This window comes from Lethenteron reissneri, chromosome 25, assembly GCF_015708825.2.
Source record: "Lethenteron reissneri isolate LAM-NWPU_2019-01 chromosome 25, ASM1570882v1, whole genome shotgun sequence".
Taxonomy (NCBI): domain Eukaryota; kingdom Metazoa; phylum Chordata; class Hyperoartia; order Petromyzontiformes; family Petromyzontidae; genus Lethenteron; species Lethenteron reissneri.
Window position 1 is genome coordinate 14,698,901 of NC_083803.1, and position 22,145 is coordinate 14,721,045.

General features: G+C 44.8%; 2 protein-coding genes across 3 annotated transcripts in view; both read left to right on the forward strand.

Moving 5' to 3' along the window:
• The window catches only part of SLC24A3 (solute carrier family 24 member 3), a 125,874-nt gene extending 117,103 nt beyond the window's left edge, over window positions 1-8,771 (forward strand). Inside the window, exons 17-18 of one of the 2 annotated variants that reach the window (XM_061559452.1) lie at window positions 1,776-1,949; window positions 2,068-8,771. In XM_061559452.1, the coding sequence (XP_061415436.1) occupies window positions 1,776-1,925 (150 nt within the window). In that variant the 3' untranslated portion in view covers window positions 1,926-1,949; window positions 2,068-8,771. Of the gene's footprint in view, window positions 1-1,775 lie in introns of both variants that reach the window. The other variant, XM_061559451.1, reaches the window with a different exon arrangement.
• Window positions 8,772-11,479: 2,708 nt separating this feature from the next.
• Window positions 11,480-21,266, forward strand: LOC133346894 (ras and Rab interactor 2-like). The gene is made up of 6 exons (XM_061558724.1): window positions 11,480-11,591; window positions 13,998-14,079; window positions 14,588-15,682; window positions 17,973-18,278; window positions 18,808-18,939; window positions 21,094-21,266. Exons 2-6 carry the CDS (start codon window positions 14,040-14,042, stop codon window positions 21,264-21,266), a joined length of 1,746 nt encoding a protein of 581 aa, XP_061414708.1. The 5' UTR covers window positions 11,480-11,591; window positions 13,998-14,039.
• Window positions 21,267-22,145: the final 879 nt, after the last annotated feature.

A 22,145-nucleotide genomic window follows, 5' to 3' on the forward strand; every position in this document is an offset into this window, starting at 1 on the left:
TGTGGATTTGCTCTCCAACACACCGATGTGCTGTGCTAGTAACGAATTGGAATGTTAGGTTTACGTGACAAACCTTCACTAATTGGCTGTGTCGGGTGGTGGCGGCTTTAACAACGCATTTATATTTACGCGATCTAACCCAAGAAACTATATTATGGATGATATTGGTCGCGAAAGCCTATATATTAAACAAACACACGCAAACGTCCAAAAACCTCACCGATTGTCACATTCCATAAACAATCGCATTATTGCTAAGCCTTGGGTATTTCTTAAGAATGTCTTTCCAAACACATTCCAATTGCGCGTATCGCCATCATGTCAAGGAACAAAGACATCGTCATTCAGGACTCTCACAGAGCCCAGTGCATCACCAAAGAACAGCCTCTGGGAAGGCGATATCAAAGAACTACGTCTGAGATCACTTCGATTACCTCTTCTGCACGCTAGGGGCACGGGGCTTGTCCTGGCGCAGATATGTTCATGAGATGGCAATGAAAGTGAGCTCTTTGTATTCTTCACAACTGGCAATATTCCAGATTAAGTGAAAAGTAGATTTCAGACGATGAGGATTTTTGTGCAGCCATTGGTGACTGAGCTGAGACCAGGAGCTCGCTCAACGAGTTACTGATTGAATCACGCAGTAAGTGCCACATTTGATATCAGTGCTGCTGGCTTCTGATGCATTATCCCTCATGATAAATATACTATATTTACGCGATGTAATCCAAAAAAAAACCTTTATTATGAATTATATTATAAAGCCTACGTGTTAATACTCTTTGGTTCTTTCGGCAAAGTCACGTAGTTAGATTTAAAATAAAACAAATCACGGCGTTTCGATCGCAACACAAGCGTCCGTCATCAGGCGACGACCGCCTGTGTTGCGATCGCAACGTCGTGATTTGTTTTATTTTATTTTATTTCTAATGACGTGACTTTACCGAAAGAACCAAAGAGTATGGATTCCTGCAGTCACGAAAGCTTCAAATAAAGATCCTACGAGTTAAATTGAGCATGATTCCTCCGAGCCACCCAACCACTGCCAAGCCTCGATATTTGTATTTGAGAGAACTATTTGAGATAACCATTTGAGATAACTATTTCGTTGATCTTCTTGGTTCTTTCGGTAAAGTCACATAGAAGGGAAATAACAAAATAATTAAAATAAAACATAATAAAATAATTCTCACGACGTTTCGGCCACAACGCAAGCAGCCATCCTCAGGTGAAGACCAGGTCTGTCGGGGAGACAGAGTCTGAATGAAACACCACCACGCTTGGAGCGTATATTTAAGCTGGGTTGGAAGGGGAAGAGCGCCTTGACAAAATAATTTGCATATCAAGAGGAATTTATCATATTTCGTTGATGTTCCATTCACGCACGCCACAAGCACTGGCCAACGGCTCGTTGGGGGAAGCTGCAAGAGGGCGCCACGGTGGCGAGATGTTAACTACCTCGCCTGGTATACAGGAGGTCGTGGGTTCGATACCAACCCCCGACCCTGACGCCTGCTGTATATTTTGAGTTTGCGTGTCTCTCTCCCCGTGATCACGTGGATTTTTTTTCCGGGTCCTCCGGTTTTTCCCCTGCTCACTTCGTTGAACTCTCATTTGTGGCTAGGTCACGTCTGAAAAAGAGCTACATAGCTCAGTAGCCCTTACCTGATAAAATAAAAAGTTTATAGTTTAAATAGTATGGAGTTGTATGGTTTTGACATCCAGGGGTAATGTAGAACAACTGACCTGTCGAGATCTGACCCTCTGTTTTACAGGTGCTGGGCATCTACCTGAACAACTGGAAGCTGGACCGCAAGCTCGGTCTCGCATGCCTGTTCGTCTACGCCGTGTTCCTCTGCTTCTCCATCATGATCGAGTTCAACGTTTTCACTTTTGTCAACCTGCCGATGTGCCGTAAAGACTGAGACGTTCCTGCTCAACGAACAACGGCAGGAGGCATCGCACGAGAGCTGCTCATGTTGTCATATTTCACAACCACTAGACAAACAAGTTCCATTTTTTTTTATTTTGGCTCTTTTTTTCTCCCCCCCCCCCCGCCCCCCCCAGACGACAATTTATCAGGAAGCCTCTGCGACTGCTGCTACAATTGTGACATATCTGAGTGTCTGTCCTCCCTTCACCCCACAACACGTTGGGATGGCAGGTTCATCGTCGGAATGTGTATCCCCCCCCCTTTCCATTACAGCTCTTTTTTCGCTTTGGGCGCTAATGAAATCACGCTCATACATACGTACAAACACACGCAGAGCGCAGACGCGCACGCACGAATAACTTTTTGAAGTGACGCATCAAAATGAATGGAGCAGATGATTGTGACGCACCACGGGGTGGGTGGGTGGGTGCGGGGGTGACTGCTGCTGTGGCTGTCTGCGTGAAGCTTGAAGAGCGCTGTGCCCTGCAGATTGCTCAGAGAGAGCGACGTTGGAAGAGAAAGAACCGTTTCGCTGACGCGCCGGGGAATTTGGACGCGCGGAGGGTTTATTTATAAACGGGACCGATGAAAAAAAAATTACGAGATTTTTTTGAAGAGTTGCGTTGTTGTTGTTGTTGTTGCGGTGTTAGCCCGGATGTAATGCGGAAGGTATTTATTTGCACAGGAAACATGTATTGATTGTGTGAAGAATGTAAATTATATAATAATACAGCAATGAGTGGCATGTTTAGGTTACAAGTTGTTGTGTACATTGTGGAATTTTATTCAATTCTATATTTAATCAAAGAATACCTATATTGCTCTATTTAGAATCTAAACACTTTACAATAGTCTATGGGTTGAAAGTGGAATAAATAAAGTTATTTTCATGAATTCCTGGTATATATATTAAGAATTATGTAAATAGTATTATTGCCGAAATCAAATATTCAAGTAAAGTGACCACACAAAACGTGAGAATTAGCGTGTAAATAGGACTATCACTAGGCAAGCACTGAGTTCTGTAGCATCAGCTGGGAATGTGCATCTGTACATAAACACTTTGATTAGTTGTTCTGTTGTGCAATAGTTCAGGGTGTTTCTACGGCAATGATTGAGGCCTGTGCCTTCTTGCCACTGGCTAAGGGCATTAGAATGGAGACCAAAACTGAAAGGCCAAAAGCTGATTAGTGGCAAAACAGTGCTGTGTCTCTCATTTAAAAACGAGGATATTTTAATGGACATCATTTAAAAAGAAAATAATGTCTACTGCTTACGACCACGATTGATGTCCGTGCAAGGGAGGAACACGGGATGGAGTTTATCGTGCTAAATGAGCCGGTCTATCAGAGCACGTGGAGGACTTTTTTTGGTGTGTTTTGGTCAAAGCATCGTCGCCGTCGTTTCCGCCACCATCATCGGCGCGATTGCCGCCGAACGAACGTCGGCGTGACAGATCATCGTCGCGAAGTTAGCGTTGTTGTTGTTTTTGTTGTCTAAACTAACATCGACAATGGTCCAGACAGCCTCTGGAGGGCTCGCTTGCTGTGTGCATACTGATGGCTGACACTGTTAAGGAAGAATATAGAAATTCGTCAATCCGTTGTTTTGCTCTTCTGATTTGGATTGATACGTTCGTGTGGACCCCCCTCCCCACTCCCAATTATTCTGTATTGAATTAGTGTAGCCATCGGTTGAAAGGTTGTGTATCAACATTTGACATTTGCAACACGTCTAATGTTTCATATTGAATGATTGGAACACTTAAACATTCCTGGCAATTGCTTTGTTTTCTCTCCCATTTTGTAATGGCCAAAGAGATACGCGATGTCGAGGTTTCGAAAGGGGGCCATTGGTACTGTATAGCATTCTGCGTGAGCATTCTGCGTGAGTCCAAAATAATAAGCCTTTTGCCATCTGAGGTCAAGTGCAGTTCAGTGAGCACCAGTTAATGCCACCGCGGTGCACACCGGGCAAGTGTATCACCATGCCTGACCCACCCACGGGCTCATGCTGACCACATGACAAACACTCTGCCAGGGACAGGGTACCGCGTGTCCAATGGTGTTGTGCATCATCTGGAATCAAAGCTGCGTTTGCTGGAATCGTAACGGTGCGAGATATCGCCACACTCGCCTTTCAGCTCGGCATGCATGCGGGCACGTTTAAGTCGTCGAAACGTATCAGCGTCTGATCGAATACAAAAAAAGACCCATGTAATTATAATATGGTAACGATGTGTTTGTGATAAAATTACATTTACAAGTAATTATTTTTTCTCTCTCAAATATGAGCGCTATTCATAAATTCTGAAGTTTTATTTCTAAACGCACAAAGCCTCACGGTGAAGAAGGCTTCCTATTTAATTGCACGGAAGATGAATTACACATCCATTCGTGCGCCGCTGGTCATTATCTCGCACGCCCTCGTATCCGTTCCCATTTTTTTTGCAGCTTTGATTTCTATTTTTTTCTCCTTCTCACAACAACCAAGGGTCACGATGTTACTTTGCACGAGACGCCGCGCGGAGCGTCATTGTGATCGGGCGCAACGACATCTCGCGTGTGAACGCTGCACTCGAAAGGACCCGTTTGAGTGTCCCGTAAGTGCAATTAGGACATTGTCATGCGCACCTAACCCAGTGGTCGTTGCCGAACGTCTTTCAGGTGCAGGTACTCGGTGGTGCAGTCCGCCGTTGTGTTGTTAATACGTCGTGTTCATATCCATGCAATGTGTGTGTGTGTGTACATATGGGGTATGGGGAGCGGTGGTGTTTGCGGTTAACGCGCTGCGCTAAGAAACGAGTTCGATTCCCGCTCACGGCCAACACCAGTGACGATTATCTAAATCGGTCCTGGGCCTCCCCTAGGTCGACTCAGCCTCAAATGAGTACCTGGTGCAGTGTGTAAACTCGGGAGACAAAGGCGGCCGGGCGTGGTGCTGGCCACCCCCCTCGTGTGCTGTGTCGGCCTTCATAGGTGCTCGCGAACAGCACTTGCCCCAACGGACGGCTTCTTAAGGCTATACGGGGGGGAGAGGCTTTGTCTTTGTATGGCGTATGTCATGCAGCTTTTGTGTAGCTAATGGTGTTCGGTACAACTCAGTCACGGTCGAGGTGGCCAAGTAGCCCAGGGGCTCAGATGGACCGAGTCGGGGCGCGGCTGAGGTCCTCGGTTTGAACCCAGGCAAGCTGCCTGCGATTCAACTGTGTTCTCGAGTGTAACGAGTGCGATCGTCTCAGCCTCGTGACCAATGACTGCGCACAGATAGACCCATCACATTTTACATTTGGTTCTGCAGTTAATTTGGCAAAATTCCAGTGCTTGAGAATTAAAATATTGGTTTTGCTGTTACATGACACACGTAGCTCTCATGGACAGAGCGGGTGGGAAAGTGCTGCCCGATACTTTGTGAAGTAGGTCCCTTGATGTGATCTCAGATGTAGCTCTGTGATAACCACTTCCGTGGGGTTTTCTCTACCACGAAGGGTTGCACTGCTCGAGAGATCTGCATGAATACTTTGTCTCACGACATGATGCTGATGACAGCATCGGTATTAAATTGGGGGATATTATTTGTCTGTTGAGCACTAGCACTGTAATTGTTACAATATTCTCTTGTTGAATCAGTCAGTATCGGTTGATGGTGGGGTGGCGGGAACAAACATCAGACTTCACTCAACAAACAGCCTTGCACATGCCACGACCAGCTGCAATTTTGAATTGGCTGGCCAGCACTTTAGAAGCCGTTATCTACACACCGTAGCATTTGGTTTGTGTTTTGGTGAGAGTTTTTGGGGAAAGGCACCGTTTTTTTTATTGTAGGCGACGAATTAATGTTTGCTACGGTGCAGTACTTGACAAATTGGGACTTGATTTAACATTTTGCAATGAACGCATTTTAAACACCCAATTAGGGCAAGTGTTACTTTATTTTGTAATGCCGAAGTAAAGATGCGTAATTAAATAAGAGGCCTGCAATTAAATTAATCCCCTCCACCAACTCAACCCCGTCCCACTCCGATTCAATTCATCGCAATTTGGCTCACGATTCAACTCAATAATGAATGCTGCTTTTTCACGGCTGTGGTATGTCACGCAACCTCGAAAAACCCATGGGATAGCAATCAAATAATAATTTTATTTTTTTTGTACTGTGGTTCATTGCAGCACTTACATTGCGTGCAGGTCACATGTATTAGCTACATGCAACATATACCAAATCTAAACCAATCAGTTCCCGCAGCACACGATTCGACGCCCGTATCGTGTGCGTGAGAATCAATATCAATAGACGAATCGATGCATCGTTACCTCTCTTCTCAGCTTGAAGTCGCGTGACTGCGTTGGCCTCGGGTGCTCGGAGTTCTTTCGTCACGTGCGTCTATGCTGCACCTCTGCCCGAGACGCGTGCACTGTGCTCGTATCTTGATCCAACGCATTCTCCCATCTCACCGTCTACTCCCTCTGGCCTGCACTGGAGATGTCTCCGTGGCTTTTCTAATTTATGGGTCTCTTATGTGAGGCTATGAATCTCTGTGCGGGTCTGTGGCTTCTCTGTGTAAGTCTGTGGGTTCTCTCATCTACAAAGCCATTGTACGTGCATCTTCTTTGCCTTTTCTCAGTACATGCCCAAACTATTGGTCTCGCCTCCCCTTAGCCTCTGGATGATTTTAGTAACACATGCTAAGTCTGTATCTTCTTCAGTGCATCCTTACCCTCGTACTAATAACGATAAGCTAGAGATTAAACGAGTACTATTCTTTTTTTTTCCATAAAGAATGCTTTCCTATTTTCTTCAACTCAGCTATTGTCATCAACTTCATTCCCGATGGAGCATTCGTTTTGCACATAAAGCATTACGCTTTGGTTCAAACTTAACCATAATGTATGTTTAATAATTATGCTAAATTGCATAATCTTTCATTAGAGTGTATCGAGGTGGATGAGTTGAAATAATGTAAAGCGATTTGTCATTCAAATATAGCTTAGCTGGTAAAATGCACAACTGGGTACGATGAATGGTTCACTGTTATTTACCATCTTCCCACATTGTCTATAAGCACTGCCTCTGACAGAAAGGATGCATAGATTATATTAAAAGTTACAGTTTTATTTCGAGTGCAATGTTTTATCCAAAAGTTGAAAACAAAGTTATATTTTTTATTTCGTTTGTGGACTGGCATTGAATGTATTCAATAAACTTAAAAAGTAACGTGTTGACATGCGTTTTTGTAATCCAATATATTTTGCTCCGAAAATATATTCAATTGCTTTTAAGCCAAATTCGCCGTAAACGACTGGCACAGGACAGGTGAAGCCATTGCATGACCTCGAGTTATTTAAGAGATAAAAAAAAGAATAATTCTCCCTTCCTTTTGCAGAACGCACTCAAATTCATCAGCGTTGGTTGGACACGTGCAGAAGGTTTTCGCAGGCCGATTGTAACGCAAGTGTGGCTCTCCGCGTTATGGTTCTAACTGGACCATTCGTTTAAATAAAGAGAGAGAGAGCTTCACGGCTGAACGGATTTCTCCCGGAAAATACAGTTTCCCATTCTTCACGTGTTGAATATTTTGTGTCGAAATCTCGACGAAAAATTCGCTGAACACGCAGCCGAGCCGGGATGATCGCGCTTGCATCGGTTTGGCGATGAACGTAAAAACACAACTCACCACCATGTAACGTGTTCGCATGCACCTCACACGCCTGTGTGTTATGTTGCCAGTGACCCGTCGATTTACTTCGAAGTGAAACGAATTATTTGGTGATACTGCTACGTTAGCAGTGGTGGGAAAAGCAGAAGTTACCAAAACAACACTCAACGCATTCATCAATAACACTGTGGCCTGAAAGTGTAAAAATATATATAATAGGTGACGTTTTGGGTGACGGCCCTTCTTTGTAGCGAAAGTAGAATGTGCTATGAAGAAGGACCATTGCCTGAAACGTCACACACGTTTTATTTAAAGGCAGTGTTCTTCACAAACGTGTTGAGTTGTTGTTGCATTTACTCAGAAGCCCGTGGCGAATTGCGATGTTTGTTTGTCTGTGGCCGGGAGGTTTGTTTGCTATCCGAGGAGGCGCTCCGTGTCTGCTTGGCGCTTGGGCATAATCGATTTTGCAGTGCTCAGCCCCAGCGTGTCCCCCCCCTCCTCCTCCTCCACCACCACCACCGCTTCCTAAGCTTCACGTTCTAAAAAAAAAACAAGTGACAGGGTGGTTTTGGGTTATGAGATTCCGCTTTGAGGGTTTGTTCTCCCCGCTGCAGCTTGTTTGTGTCGTTGTTAAGTAAGTACATTAATAACTGCTGTGTGCGTGCGTGAATTTGTCAATGCAGTATGATCTGGAAGGGGTGGGGGTGTGTGAGGGGTGGTTTGGTTTTTGCGGCTCTCCCTGTGTTGCAATGATCGCTGTGTTCACAATCTCGGAGCCGTAGGAGGCTCACAGTCTGTTCAGTGATGGCTATCGCGAGGCGGAATACCATGCACAATCGGTTGTTAGTATTACACGCTTGAAAATTTTACGAAATCAATGTGTCTGACTGAGTTATCTGCGGTATGGTGGGAAAGGGTGAGGAGGGGCGGAGCCGGTATTTAAAAAGAATATATATTGCAGTGTGTGCAGTATTTCTAACTGTGGGGGAATTGATCCGTGTGGTGAATGTCTTCTCGAGGAAGTTTAAGCCCAAATAATCTGCCAATAATTATTTGTCCCGGGAAAGTCTCAGTGTGAGTCTCAAGACACTTTTTTTTGTTAAGGAGGGTCCTGCATTGGGATATTTTTTGACGAATTCCCACACAACCAGTGTGTGGCATACTCTTAGTTCTTTCGGTAAAGTCACGTAGGTAAAAAATGAAATTAAAATTAATAAAAATCACGACGTTTCGGAGGCAACACAAGCCTGATGACGGAGACTTGTGTTGCCTCCGAAACGTCGTGATTTTTTTTTGCAGCAAATCTGGCTGTGACGGTCCCACCTGATGACGGAGACTTGTGTTGCCTCCGAAACGTCGTGATTTTTATTTTATTTTTATTAATTTTGATTTCATTTTTTACCTACGTGACTTTACCGAAAGAACTAAGAGTATGAATCCTTGCAGTCATGAAAGCTTCAAATCTAGTGTGTGGCATATTTCAAAACTCCCATCATTCAGACATTTACCAATACTTTATTTTTGCCCGACTAAAGTAGCCAATCGATCTGCTCGTGGTTTGTATCTGCGTCGGTTTTCGCGGGCGTGCTGTGTAAGTTCGTCAACGTTGTTTTCGAGTCGTAACGCGCGTTGCTCGGCACGATGTTCCGATGATCAGTCAGGACGTGGCGCGAAACGTCGGACATCGTGCCGAACAAGACGCGGCACAACCCGAAAATGGCATCCGGCAGCTACAGAATCGGATGTGTATCTTTCGGACATTACTTTTGTGTGTGAATGCATGAGCACGCGCGCATGCGTGCGTCTTTGTGCATTCGGACCTTGTTAATAGGCGCTCACTCAGAGTGCTCCACTTGGGCAGACTCGAGTTTGATGCCAGATTGTGATGAAGCTCGAGCCATGTGAAAGGATTGGTAGCCAATCAGGGCTGTGCCTGGCCACAGTGGAAGATGTGTGTGGAAAGTATGCGCTGAAAAAATGAACAGACGTCGTGGAGGGTTGCTGCAAATTATATAGACGTATCAATCAAGCCAGCTGCTGAATGTGGTTTGGTGCTTTAAGTAAGTTATTTTTGAATTATTGCCGTGTTTAGAGTGCTTCTGTGAGGTTTGTATTCTCTTGGGGTTATTATATTAACACTACTGTATGAATTCCAGCCACTGCATAGCGACATTGACGTATCGTATAACAACAGGAACAAACGCATATGTTTCCATATTCGAGTTCCATTGACAACTTGAAATGATGTATACCGGAGCTGAAATTGAACGCATGAATAAAGAGTAAATGGTTTCTAACACATCGGCTTTCATGATTGTTATTTTTTATTTTCACAAGAGTGGCCGTGTTTATCGTCTCGGCGAGGTTGAGATATCAGCCAGAACGAGATTGTCACATCTGCCTCCCGTTCGCGACGAGTCCCCAGCTAAACTCAGAACATCATTTTAACACGTACGCTTTCGCGACCAATTTTATTCAGTAATAAACGTTTTTGGTTTAGATCGCGTTATTTATAAATGTGTCGTAACCCTCCACCACCCGACACGGCCAATCAGCAAAAAAGTGTTACGTTGACAAAAGACAAATAGTTCACTACTTTAGCCCACCGGTGTGTTGAAGCGTGAAACCACAACATTTACATCATCTCTCCGTGACATCATGCTGAGCGCAGGTGCACTGCATTTGCGCTTCGCTGATCGAAAGACGCGTGACATAATTTTGGCTGACTCTCACGTTCGTGGCAGCACGCAAGCAGTCATAATAATAATAGTTCAATTTGTAACGCGCGCAAATTTGCAGACGTAGTGGCCGCAACTCAGAGGCGCGGAGCCAAGCTCAGAGTCGCTCAAAAGCATGATTGTAGAGGTGAGTTTTTAAGTGTCTCTTGAAGGAGGCGATTGAGGTGATGCTGCGAATGTGCAGAGGGATATCGTTCCATATCACAATCATCATCAGCAGCAGCAGAGGCCGCCGCCATAATCAATCTCACTGGTGGATGAAAGCCTCCACATCGTCCCTTGTACGTCTGTTGCAGAGGTCGCAAACGGGTTTTGATTCCTTACCCGTACCCGTACCCGGCCGTACCCGTACTCTACCCGTACCCGGCCTGGTACGGGTATCGGGTACCTGATTGCGACCTCTGGGATGAAGCCATGTTGCAGGCGCGGGTGCACTGAATTGTGAGAAGAGACAAGACGTTGGGAAATGAGTGACAAACGGTGACTCACCAGTGACTCACGGCCTACCCGTACCCGTACCCGGCCGCACCAGGGTCGCAAACGGGTACCCGTACGAGCTGTAGAGGACAACTACAAAAGCGTACTCAGTCGTACAATCTCCCAATGATAAGCGGGAGTGGGATTTTAACGGAAGACAAGGTGTGCAAATGTCTGACTTGACCCCTGGGTTTGCATGTAATGATAATACTTTTCTTAAAGAAAACATCAATATGCCCATGTTTTTGAGTTAACATGGTTCATCCTTAGAAATAATTGCCATACGCATACCCGTCAGTAATGTGTGCTTGACACGAAAAAAATACTCTGGAACAAACAACGCAACAGCGCACGTGGAGGCAGGCTTCTCACGCACCAGTAAGGAACGTCACCATGGTAATTCATTGATAAGAATTTACATTTATTTGTAAATCGCCTTCCACTAATGTCTCAAGGTGCATTGTTACATCGCGATTTTGTTTAAAATAATAGCGATGTTCCACGGCAGAGGCCAGTAAAGTGTCATAATTGGATAGGCGATGTGAATGCAGGGATGTCACACATTCTGTGGCGTTGGAAGCCACATCCTCTGAAAGCGGAAGAGGCTGTTTTAACTCCCAAACCAAAACAAAAAATGAGAAGTTCCAGAGCGCTACTTTACGTCGACACCATCCTTAAATGAACGTCAACAATTGAAGTAGTGTGAGAGTCTCTCGCATATTGACTTGCTGAACAAGAGCCGCACTTGTGAATCAAAAAGAAGACAGAAAATAAGCATCATCAAAAGGTAAGGAGCACGCGACCAGTGAGAGTGACCTTTGGTGGCAGCTGTCACATTCATCCGTACGTTTTGGTGAGACTTTTTTTCGTATTAAGGCCACGCTCGATGTCTCCATGTCTTGCCAACGATATCTAATTCATAAAGTATACGTAGTAAAAAAAACAAGTGCTTTACCGCTAAAATACACCGCTTGTGGAGTAAATTATGTCAAGATTTTAGTTAAAATAGTATTATGGGTTTGGAAAGAACGAGTCATTTAAAAGCACATTTTAAAGTTTCATCTGTGCAGGCAAGCAACAAGCGTTTGGCATGAAGATCTCAACAAAAATATTTGTTTAAGGGGACTCGAAAAAGGATTGACATTGTGGCTCATCGTGTTGTTCTCCCATAGCACGCCTCCCATGCAGTCGAACCGTTCTTTGTGTTTAGTTTGTTGTCCTTCCACCGCACCTCTGATTCGAACGGTTGGCTACGTACGGTGCGAATGGAGTTCGACGTACATACATAAATACGTACGACACTACATTTTGTTTCAAACGTTGCTATCTACTTACCTTCACGCACGCTCTGATGAACCGAGAATGCGTTTTACCCACTTGTGTTTCGCTGCAAGCTCCTTGACACGTGCTTGCAGATGTAACCATGGTGATTATTACACGTTTAATTGAATAATTATCTTTCAGTTTTCCTTAGAGATTACCATACGCATTGGTTATTTCGGTAAAGTCACGTATGTAGAAATAAAATACAATTAAATTAATTTAAAATTAAAACGTATGTAGAAATAAAATAAATTAAATTAAAATTAGCCCGGATGTATAGCACCGATCTCTTTCTATTTTGTGGGTTGTCCTTAAATGTAAAGATCGATTGTATATGTGAGTGGTGCTGCCATGATTTCCACAGCCCAAACCCAGACATATTTCTGAGCCGAGGTCAATGAAATCTTTGCAGTCTACCGTACTAAAGTTCAACAAGATACCAGTACCAGATCTGAGTACAATTCAATTCCTGCCACCCAAAAACATGCCGATTCCAGGAATGTCCGGGTCAAACCCAGACTCGTGGCAACAATAGATGTTGTCATGGTGTAATTATTAGCACAGTGGACATACAAATTAGGAGCTCATCGGTTAAATCTTCCGCAAGGCTATTCACATAATGGGCAAGTCTTTGTTTTAATATATTTGCCGGCCCCTGTCCACACATCAGCATAAATGGATCTACTACAGTCGATCAGCAGATGTAATGCAGTGGGGTAAAGTGTGTGTACTCCCACCTCTTCTAAGACCTCTGCTCAGCGTGGAAGAGTAGGCCCAAGTAGCCATGTGAAGGGGCTCTCCAGTGCACCCCCCCAGTGGAGACCTTTCTGCCACTAGTAGCGTGGGCAAGTAATTTCAGGGCTGCACCTTTACCTATACACCCTGTCATGATAATGATTTTTTTTATATGAACCTTATGGCGGGACCCCGGGGTCCCGAATAAAAGGAAGTAAAAATCGTAATTAATTTATTTATTTTCGGTGACTCCGTCCCACCGCGCACATGAACGCCGCGACCCACCTGGCGCGGATCGTTCTGTTGTCGCGTCGTCCAAGCGAGGACTAATGCGCAGAAGAAACAAAACTTTGACACTTTGATTAGCGCATCGTGTAGAGCTCGTCTCGAGGGACAGATTGCCGTGTCGTTCACCTTCAACAGACAAAAAATGACGTCGCAATGAAGTGTATGCGAGCGACGGGGGATTATGGGACCCCGGGGTCCCGCCATAAAGTTCATATATGATAATACCATTTGCTGCAACCTTGGACTACAAGGTGGCAAGTACAGCGGTGGATTCTTGAATCTATCGGTGCGGTGCTTTGAGTTACCCCACAGGTTTTTTTCTCCCACAAGCAAACCACTCACGAATGGAATTAGCCAAACATCCCAATTCCAGAGCCTCCTGGAAAAATAAGCCTCGAGACACAGGCTTGACTCGGCAAATTGCATCATAGAATTTGACATTTCCCAACGTAACATGAAAGCACGTGAAGGAGTTTGCAACGGATTTAAAATGTTCCAACGTGTGTGCTTTGAACATGAAAAACATACAGTGGTGGAAATGCTATAGAAATATATTGTTTATAAGATGTTGTATGTTGCGTCAGTAAACGGTGATAATAATTAGACAACGCTGTAGTTTGTACGCCAATTCTCTTTGATGGTCAAAGTTTGTAAAAACAATGTTGACCTTGATAAGAATCCTATTTAAGAAAATGGTCAACTGTCATCACGATAGAGAGAAACTCTGAATTGCTGGGTCCAGGTTACAAATTCCACAGTGAAAATATTACTTCCTCGACTTGGTAGATCGTGAAATTATTGTTTAAATCAAAAAGAAAATAAATGTACGCTGTTATTTTAATTTCAGTTTTACACACGCAAAATAAAAACCCCACTGGACACATCACGCATGGACGATAACGCATCGTTGCGCGAGGATGTCAACATTGGTGAGTATGCTCAAATGTAAATGTTTAATTCGTTCATGTAGACTGAAATATCAAGAAAAACTTGCTTTAAAAAAAACAATTGAGATGAATATTGTGAAAAAGTGGTGGGGCATTTGTGTACACCATCTCTTCACCTGTATACTCTATCCGGCAATATTGAATGTTTCGAGATACAGTACTGTTCTATTTATATCCTGAATAAACCTTAAGCATTAATTACGTATAGTATGAGGAAACTTTACAAGCACAGAGAGCCCCAGTGCGTAACGTGCACCAAGACTTTACTTTAAATTGCTACAGCTGGCTGATACATAAGAGGACATTCTCTACAAAAATCTGTCAAAAGCTGTAATGAGCCCACATAATTTGAAGGCTGTGCAGAGGCAGGATACATTTTAGAGGCCAACCGATCCATCTAGAACTGTTAAACCAAAGACTATACAGAAAATACCTCGGCAACTCCACTCCAACCCGAGTTAACGTTCACACTTCCACTCTCTCTCTTTAGAATCTCGCCTCAAGGTGCAACCATGCACCACCCCGACTTGCGCTGTCAACATGCCATCTCAAGCCCGTGCTGCCAATGGAGCCCTCCATTTCATCAACCCTCTTTATGAACTCCACCACGGCCCGGCTCAATCTTCGCGAGACTCGGTCGCTCCGGACGGACGCGAATCTCCTCAACTGGATGGGCCGCTCGCTGCCGGCGACCCAGCGGTGGACAACGGTGAGCAATTGACCGCCGCGGAGACGAGGCGGCACGTGCCGACTGTGACCGTCGACGCGGCAAGAGCAAACGTCGCGGCGGCCGCTTCTCTCGTCGCCGACGAGGACACCCCGCGACGCAGCAGCGGCCACCACGAGGACGATGCTCGTCCAGATGGAGGACGCGGAGGCGGCGACGTTCGTGCAGATGTGACTTTGGCCGAACCGGCTAGATTGCTCTTACAGAGCGCCAAACCTAACCACGGCCGCACGCAAAGTGCGCCCTTGACGAGTCTGACCGCACACTTGCGCAACGCAGACGCACGCCGAAGCTGCTCGCCGGACAAGGACGTGCACCAACATTGCGATCACGTGGACGACGCAAGTTCACAGGCGTCCTGCGACTTCGACGGCGCTGCCTTCGTGAGGAAACTGGGCCACTCCAGCTCCGTGTCCACCCTGGCCTCCGTCAGCAGCCACACGTCGTCGGGAAGCCGTTTCAGCCTTTTCCCCGAGTTCGACTTCTCGCTGGACGGTGCCTTCACGCAGTCCATCAGACACATCGTGTCCAAGTCTAAGATCAAGCAGAATTTCATGAAAGGCATCAACGCGGGCGTCAACAAGATCGGCGGCACCTTCAGCCAGCACCTCGCGCGCAAGGCCGAGGGCAACAAAGTCATCAAGAAGATCACGAACCTCATGCACGGCAACGACTCGTACTTCGGCGTGCTCATGCGGAGCAACTTGTCGCACATCGAGAAACACCTGAACACTCACGACTCGGCTGTCGCCATGCTGGCGACTGTGAGGGCCATCATGACACAGCTGAAAAACTACGTACTGCAGTCATCTGAACTTGACCCTATTTTGTCTGCATCAATGCCTATTCATGAGAAAGGTACGTTGACCACATGGGTGGTGTGGGGTTCTTAACAAACAGAAATTGACAACCTCAGAATGTATTCTCCCACCTACATGTTTTCGTTGGTGTACTGTAGGTCTATACAGATGCTGGCAGTGAATGCGTGTAGGTCTACGGTCTATATAGATGTTGGTGGCTTGTAATCTAAGAGCATCACGAGGAGGATTGACCATCCATTGTGACCAAAAGTAATGCGTACTTCATGCTTAGTTAATGATTTGCTAATTTATTAATTTGCTCATGTGAACAACACAAATGCCCTTTATAGAGGCATCTTATGAAAATTACACCTCAAGATAATCTAGTGGTTACCAAAAAGAGACAATTAAAAATCGATGTGAATGCTGTGTTGTATTTTATTGTTTTATTTTATTTTATTTGCCCTCAGTAATTTATAACCTCAGAATAACGGCCAAGGGACTTTCAATTCAGCCACTCTGCTAAATTCCACCAGACGACGAGTTGGTGCAACTCCTAGAGCTTGCAGAGTTCTTATTCTGTCTGTCTCATTAGTCCAGCTTTTGTTATCTTCACTGTCATGCGAGCATATAATCTGCATCCTTTGAAAGACATTAATTCTTACACACGATATTTAACGACCCCCACAAGGCCAATTCACCGACCACCCCCCAAGTAAAGTATTTGTACACGGTGTAACAGTACTTTTCTAGAGATATTAACATATCTGACCTTAAATCTTGACTTAAAGCTTTCGTAACTGCAGGAATTCATATTCTTTGGGTCTTTCGGTAAAGCCACGTAGATAGAAAAAATTATAAAAATATCACGACGTTTCGATCGCAACACAACACCTGATGACGACTGCGTGTGTTGAAACTCGTGATATTTGTATTATTTTTCCATCTACGTGGCTTTACCGAAAGACCCAAATAATATATCTGACCTTTTCACGTATCTGCTTAGACCTCAGTCCACAGCGATTCAGACGCGCAATGTTACCGTATTGCGAGCCATAATAGATCTGCATCGCAACTATGATTATTAATACGACACTTGTTTACCCAGGCAAGCCTCGCCAAGTCTCAAGCCTCTCTCTGCAGAGGGTTCCTGCCAAGTGTTCTCAGTGGGGATAACGACGTTGATTTTGCTGCTGCTGCTGCTGCTGCTGTGTGTGAACTACTTTGTTGTTCCATTGGAACCTCATTTGCCAGTAGCAAATATGATAATTGTTTTTTATCCTTTTATCTGGCAACAAAACTGACACCTTTTTTTACAAGGAGTCATGTTTGCATTGACCACAATACCTGCAGTCGGAATGCAAAAAAAACACAACTCTGATAATGTATGCACTATCCTTGAAATTGATTGGTCCACACCCGAGACAGCTTCCTTTAGAGCCTCGTCTCACATGGTGTTGGACCAGATGACGCCAAAAGGCGTGAGTGAGACGAGGCTCTAAAGAAAGCTGTCTCGGGTGTGGCCCAATCAATTTCAAGGACAGTGCATACATGATCAGAGTTGTGTTTTTTTTTGCATTCCGACTGCAGGTATTGTGGTGCAAACATGACTCCGTGTAAAAAAGGTGTCAGTTTTGTTGCCAGATAAAAGGGTAAAAAACAAATTATCATATTTTGTTGTTGTGTTTAGCTTTTTGTCCTATCCCCCCCCCCCCACCGCGCACCTCCGATTAGCACGTTTGGCTACTTACGGTGCGAAATAAGTTCGACAAACATAACATCACAATGAACCATGCGAAAGATAGCCAATATCTGTCTGCTGCTGCACATTTGAACGTATCGGCGGTACAGCACAACGGTGCACGGTATTTTTTTTACCGCATTTTTAGAACGATTATTTACCTTCCCGCTATTCGCAACCCCGGTCAGAACATCTTGCGGGGAGGTAGAACAAAATCATTTCTCGTGATGTCGAAGCAGTCTGAAGACGAATGTCAGTTTAAAATGTTGATTTTGGACTTGTTTTATGATGACCGGTCTACCATCAATGCGTCCGTTTCGTCATTTGTTTCCACTTCCCTCTGTCTTGTGCCAATATGCTCAAGTAGAGCACATCTTGCCGGCTGCAATCTCTTAATACATCCCTACGATTCAGTCATTTGCGGTCATTTTTTCAGCATTGGGATGTTTGGCCCAACGCCAGTTACAGCGCGTGGGGTGTTTGTATTTAGCTACACGTTACAACTACAGAACAACACTGTGCAGAATGGCTTCTGTAAGTTGCTGACCGTTCACGTACGCACTATACGGCTTCTGAGCATTGGTTCTCACTTGATATTCACCCGCAGATGTAATTGTGGAAAAGGCCATATGTAAGTGCATATTGAAGTCACTCAAGGGCCAACTGGACCAGAGCATCGGGGACTACCATCTCAGGGACGGCTCCATTAAGCAGCTACGCTGCAGCTGTGAGGCCACACAAAACAAGACCCTGGAGGAGCTGGGAGTGACAGCAAAAGTCCCAAATGAGGACACCTTGGCAGGGATAAGGCAGGCACTTGCCAGCATACAGCAAGACTACTTGCCCCTACGCAAGATTAAATGCCTCCTGAAAATCTGCAAAGTAATATATAAGTCAATGGAAGACGGTTCAGGTACGACGCTGCTCACGCATCACCAGTCAATGTCTATCCACTGCTGGGCGAAAGCCTATTCCACGCTGGCGTCATCATGATCCCAAAGGGCACCAATCTATCTCGTGCAAAGAAGCCAACTTGATCGCTCTCCATCTCTGTGTTGGTCCGCCTCAAGGATTAGTTTCCCCATTTCGCTTGCATTCCATTGCCAGTCTCAATCATCGGCCATCACCATCCTTTCGCCAATCTTATTGGTTTAAGTCATTGTGATGGCTCTGAATTGAAAACGTGTCCTGCTTCATGTGTTCCTCTTTCTACATCGGCACAATCCCACGCATGCACTGCTTCACACGTCTTTGTCCAATGTTCAGCTTTCCATTCACTTTCTCATTGTCCATGTATCTGATCCATAGAGCGTAGGCTGGCCATGCGCACCGATTGAAAGCCTTATTCAGACATATTGGCATGCTATATAATATTTCAATTAAGTACATTTTTTATACACAGATAGAGAAAATGTTGATCACATTTTGTTTGGATCGTGCAGGTAGACAGCTTGGAGCTGATGAGTTCATGCCAGTGCTGACGTACGTGCTGGTGAGATGCGACATTGCCACACTGAAGCAAGACATGGACTACATGACGGAGCTCATGGAGCCATGCATGATACACGGAGAAGGTCTGAGATACACCATTTGCCTTGAATTGAACCTTCCGCATTACAGCAGTGCGCAATTGATGTGGTTCACTGTTTTACGCTGTACATGTGTAAAGTAGGAGCCGACACCAGATTGCAGGGGTCTCGTCCTTTATTCCTTTCCTTCCATCCACACCTGTCCCCAGCCGTCCCAATCTCGTTCCCGCCAAAGGCCCCTTCTTCCCGCCCGTTCTCTCCTTATATCTCTTCGATCACCCCTCCCACTAACCCCTCTATTGGTGGGAATCCTTCCCCTGACACCCCTACACATGTATCACTCGATTTACGAACATTCCGTTTACGAAATGCTCGCGTTCAACCAAATTGACAAATTAAGGGCACCTTTCGATTAACGAAATCGAATTTGCGCGCTCACGAAATTTCACGACGGGCCACGCGCCATGGGATCATCAAACAAGAAGCCACTTGGGAGGCTGCGTCGTCTTGCATCTGCAACATCGTCACAGTGTCCCTGCAGTGCAACAGTAACGCCTCCACGTCGCCTTTCCAGTCATTACAATATGCAGATCTTGTGACTTCCTTGAAAAGGTAAATTATTTTTTGGCTGCAGCCCAGGGCCTTGGATTTTTGAGAAGCCCCGCCCAAACAAAAAGAGTATGTGTATATACACCGCATTATAATGGTGGGTACGCATATACCATCTCACTATGATAAATGCTATGGGTAATTCGGTAATTAAATCCATAGCATCACTGTGCGTATTACTACGAGTTATGTGCCAAAATTAAAGTTGTTTTATTCGTTTTAACTATGAGTTAGATTTAGTCTTGATTTGATGCTTTCGTGACTGCAGGGATCCATACTCTTTGGTTCTTTCGGTAAAGTCACGTAGGTAGAAAAATTAAATTAAATAAAGAATAATATATTATTTTTAGAAAAATAAAATAAAATTATATTTATATTATTTTTATACCTACGTGACTTTACCGAAAGAACCAAAGAGTAATTAGATTTAGCTTTGCAATTCGTATTTCACATTAACAAAAAAACTGAAACAACGATGGTAGATAACAATGGAGTATTCAGCAGCGGGCGTGGGTGATAGTGGTGGTAAAACAAATGAAGGAACTGGATATACAAATAAGGACTCGCAAAACTATAAACAGCCTTGGGCCCCCATTAAACTGAATCTGGCGCTGCTAATGTGCCTCCGTTTTGCGTTAATAGGTTTCTTCCACTAAAATAATTGAAATGCAAATAATGAAAGCAATGTGTGTACTCTACACTTCATTTGCTTGAGAACATTCTGTGTGCTGTAGAGCAGTGTTATTCTAACTTTAACGGTTAGCGACGTCGCCACAAAGATGTGCCACTGGCGCCGTCTGGAACGCACTTCCTCCCGATATTAGGAAGCAACTTGGAGCTGTACACTTTTAAATCGTCTAGATTGAAAATTAATTTCTTTAGAACTGTTTTTCGTGTTCACTTTGTTGTCTTTCCCCCGCACCTCCGATTAGCACGCTTGGCTACGTACGGTGTGAAGGAAATTCAATATCCATACATTGTGATACTGTACATGCTTGTACTTTATTTCATTCAGTGCCATTTCACCTGGATAATTCCTCGAGATGGAACGTCTCGTTCATAATGGTTGTAAAGGGCATCACTGACATGTACATAGCAAACACGTAATGATGCGTGTACCGACATTTTCATCACGCTAACCCACAGTACGCGTGTATTCGATAAACACCACACACCCAGTCGAGCACGTACATAAATAAATACATGCAGAAACTCATTGGATGATTCACAGTAGTTGCTGGTTAAAGTTGCATTTTGCAAGAACTTATATGAATCAGAATATATATTGATACTGGAATAATCGGATGCACTATAATTCTCTTTTTCACAGATGTCCAGTAGACAATGGATACGTTGATTTGAAGCTTTCGTGACTGCAGGAATCCATACTCTTCGGTTCTTTCGGTAAAATCACGTAGGTATAAAATAAAACCTACGTGACTTTACCGAAAGAACCAAGGACAATGGATAAGTTACAAAGTTCTAAAAAGGTGGAGAACTTACAAATTCAGAGGGCACCCACGCCCCCTAAAACTAAATCCATACCTGCCTTGGTCCGCCCCCCAAACCTTCCTTTACTCTCCAAAACAGGGCAGTACTACCTGATCAGCATTCAGGGGGTGCTCTACCTGCTGGAGCACGTGGAGACGGAACGCTGCAGCAAGCTCTTCCGCTCGGGCTCGCTGGGCCAGTGGCAGCACCGCGTGTCCGTGCGCTCCAAGGCCTCCCTGGGCCACGACCGCCACTCGCAGGTGAGCGTGTGACACCTGACCCGGTTTTCCCAAGGTCATGGGCACCATGGTGGCAAGATGTTAACTACCTCGCCTGGTGCACAGGAGATTGTGGGTTCGATCCCCACCCTGACACCAGTATATTTGGAGTTTGCATGTTATCTCCGTGGTCGCGTGGATTTTTCTCCGGATCCTCCGGTTTTTCTCTCCACATTTAGAAACACGCGTTTAGAGTATTTGGCTGCTATAAGTTTCCATATGATACGCCACTTCGTTGAGCTATCATTTGTGGCCAGGTCGCTTTTGAAAAAGAGCTACATAACTCAATGGGCCTTACCTGGTTAAGTAAAAAACATTGTTTTGGTTTATCTTCTTGGTTCTTTCGGTAAAGTCACGTAGAAGGGAAGTAATAAAATAATAAAAATAAAACATAATAAAACAATTCTCACGACGTTTCGGCCAGACTCTGTCGCCTCGACGGACCTGGTTTTCACCTGAGGACGGCTGCTTGCGTTGTGGCCGAAACGTCGTGAGAATTGTTTTATTATGTTTTATTTTTATTATTTTATTACTTCCCTTCTACGTGACTTTACCGAAAGAACCAAGAAGATGAATCCCTGCAGTCACGAAAGCTTTAAATCGAAATTGAAGTTTTGGTTTAGTTTTACTCTTCTATGCCTGCCAGATATTTTTTGTCGTTGTCCTTCCCACACACCTCCGATTATCACGGTTGGCTACGTACGGCGCGAAAGAAGTTCAACCTACATACAGACATCTCGGAGGAGGTGGAAGTGCCCACACTTTACCCAAGAAACACGCCATCTGTGAATAGGCTGACTGCGGAACCCACGTACGCTGCTGGGTGGGAAGAAGTGGTGGTGGGGAGTTGATTTAGGAAACATACAATGTCAT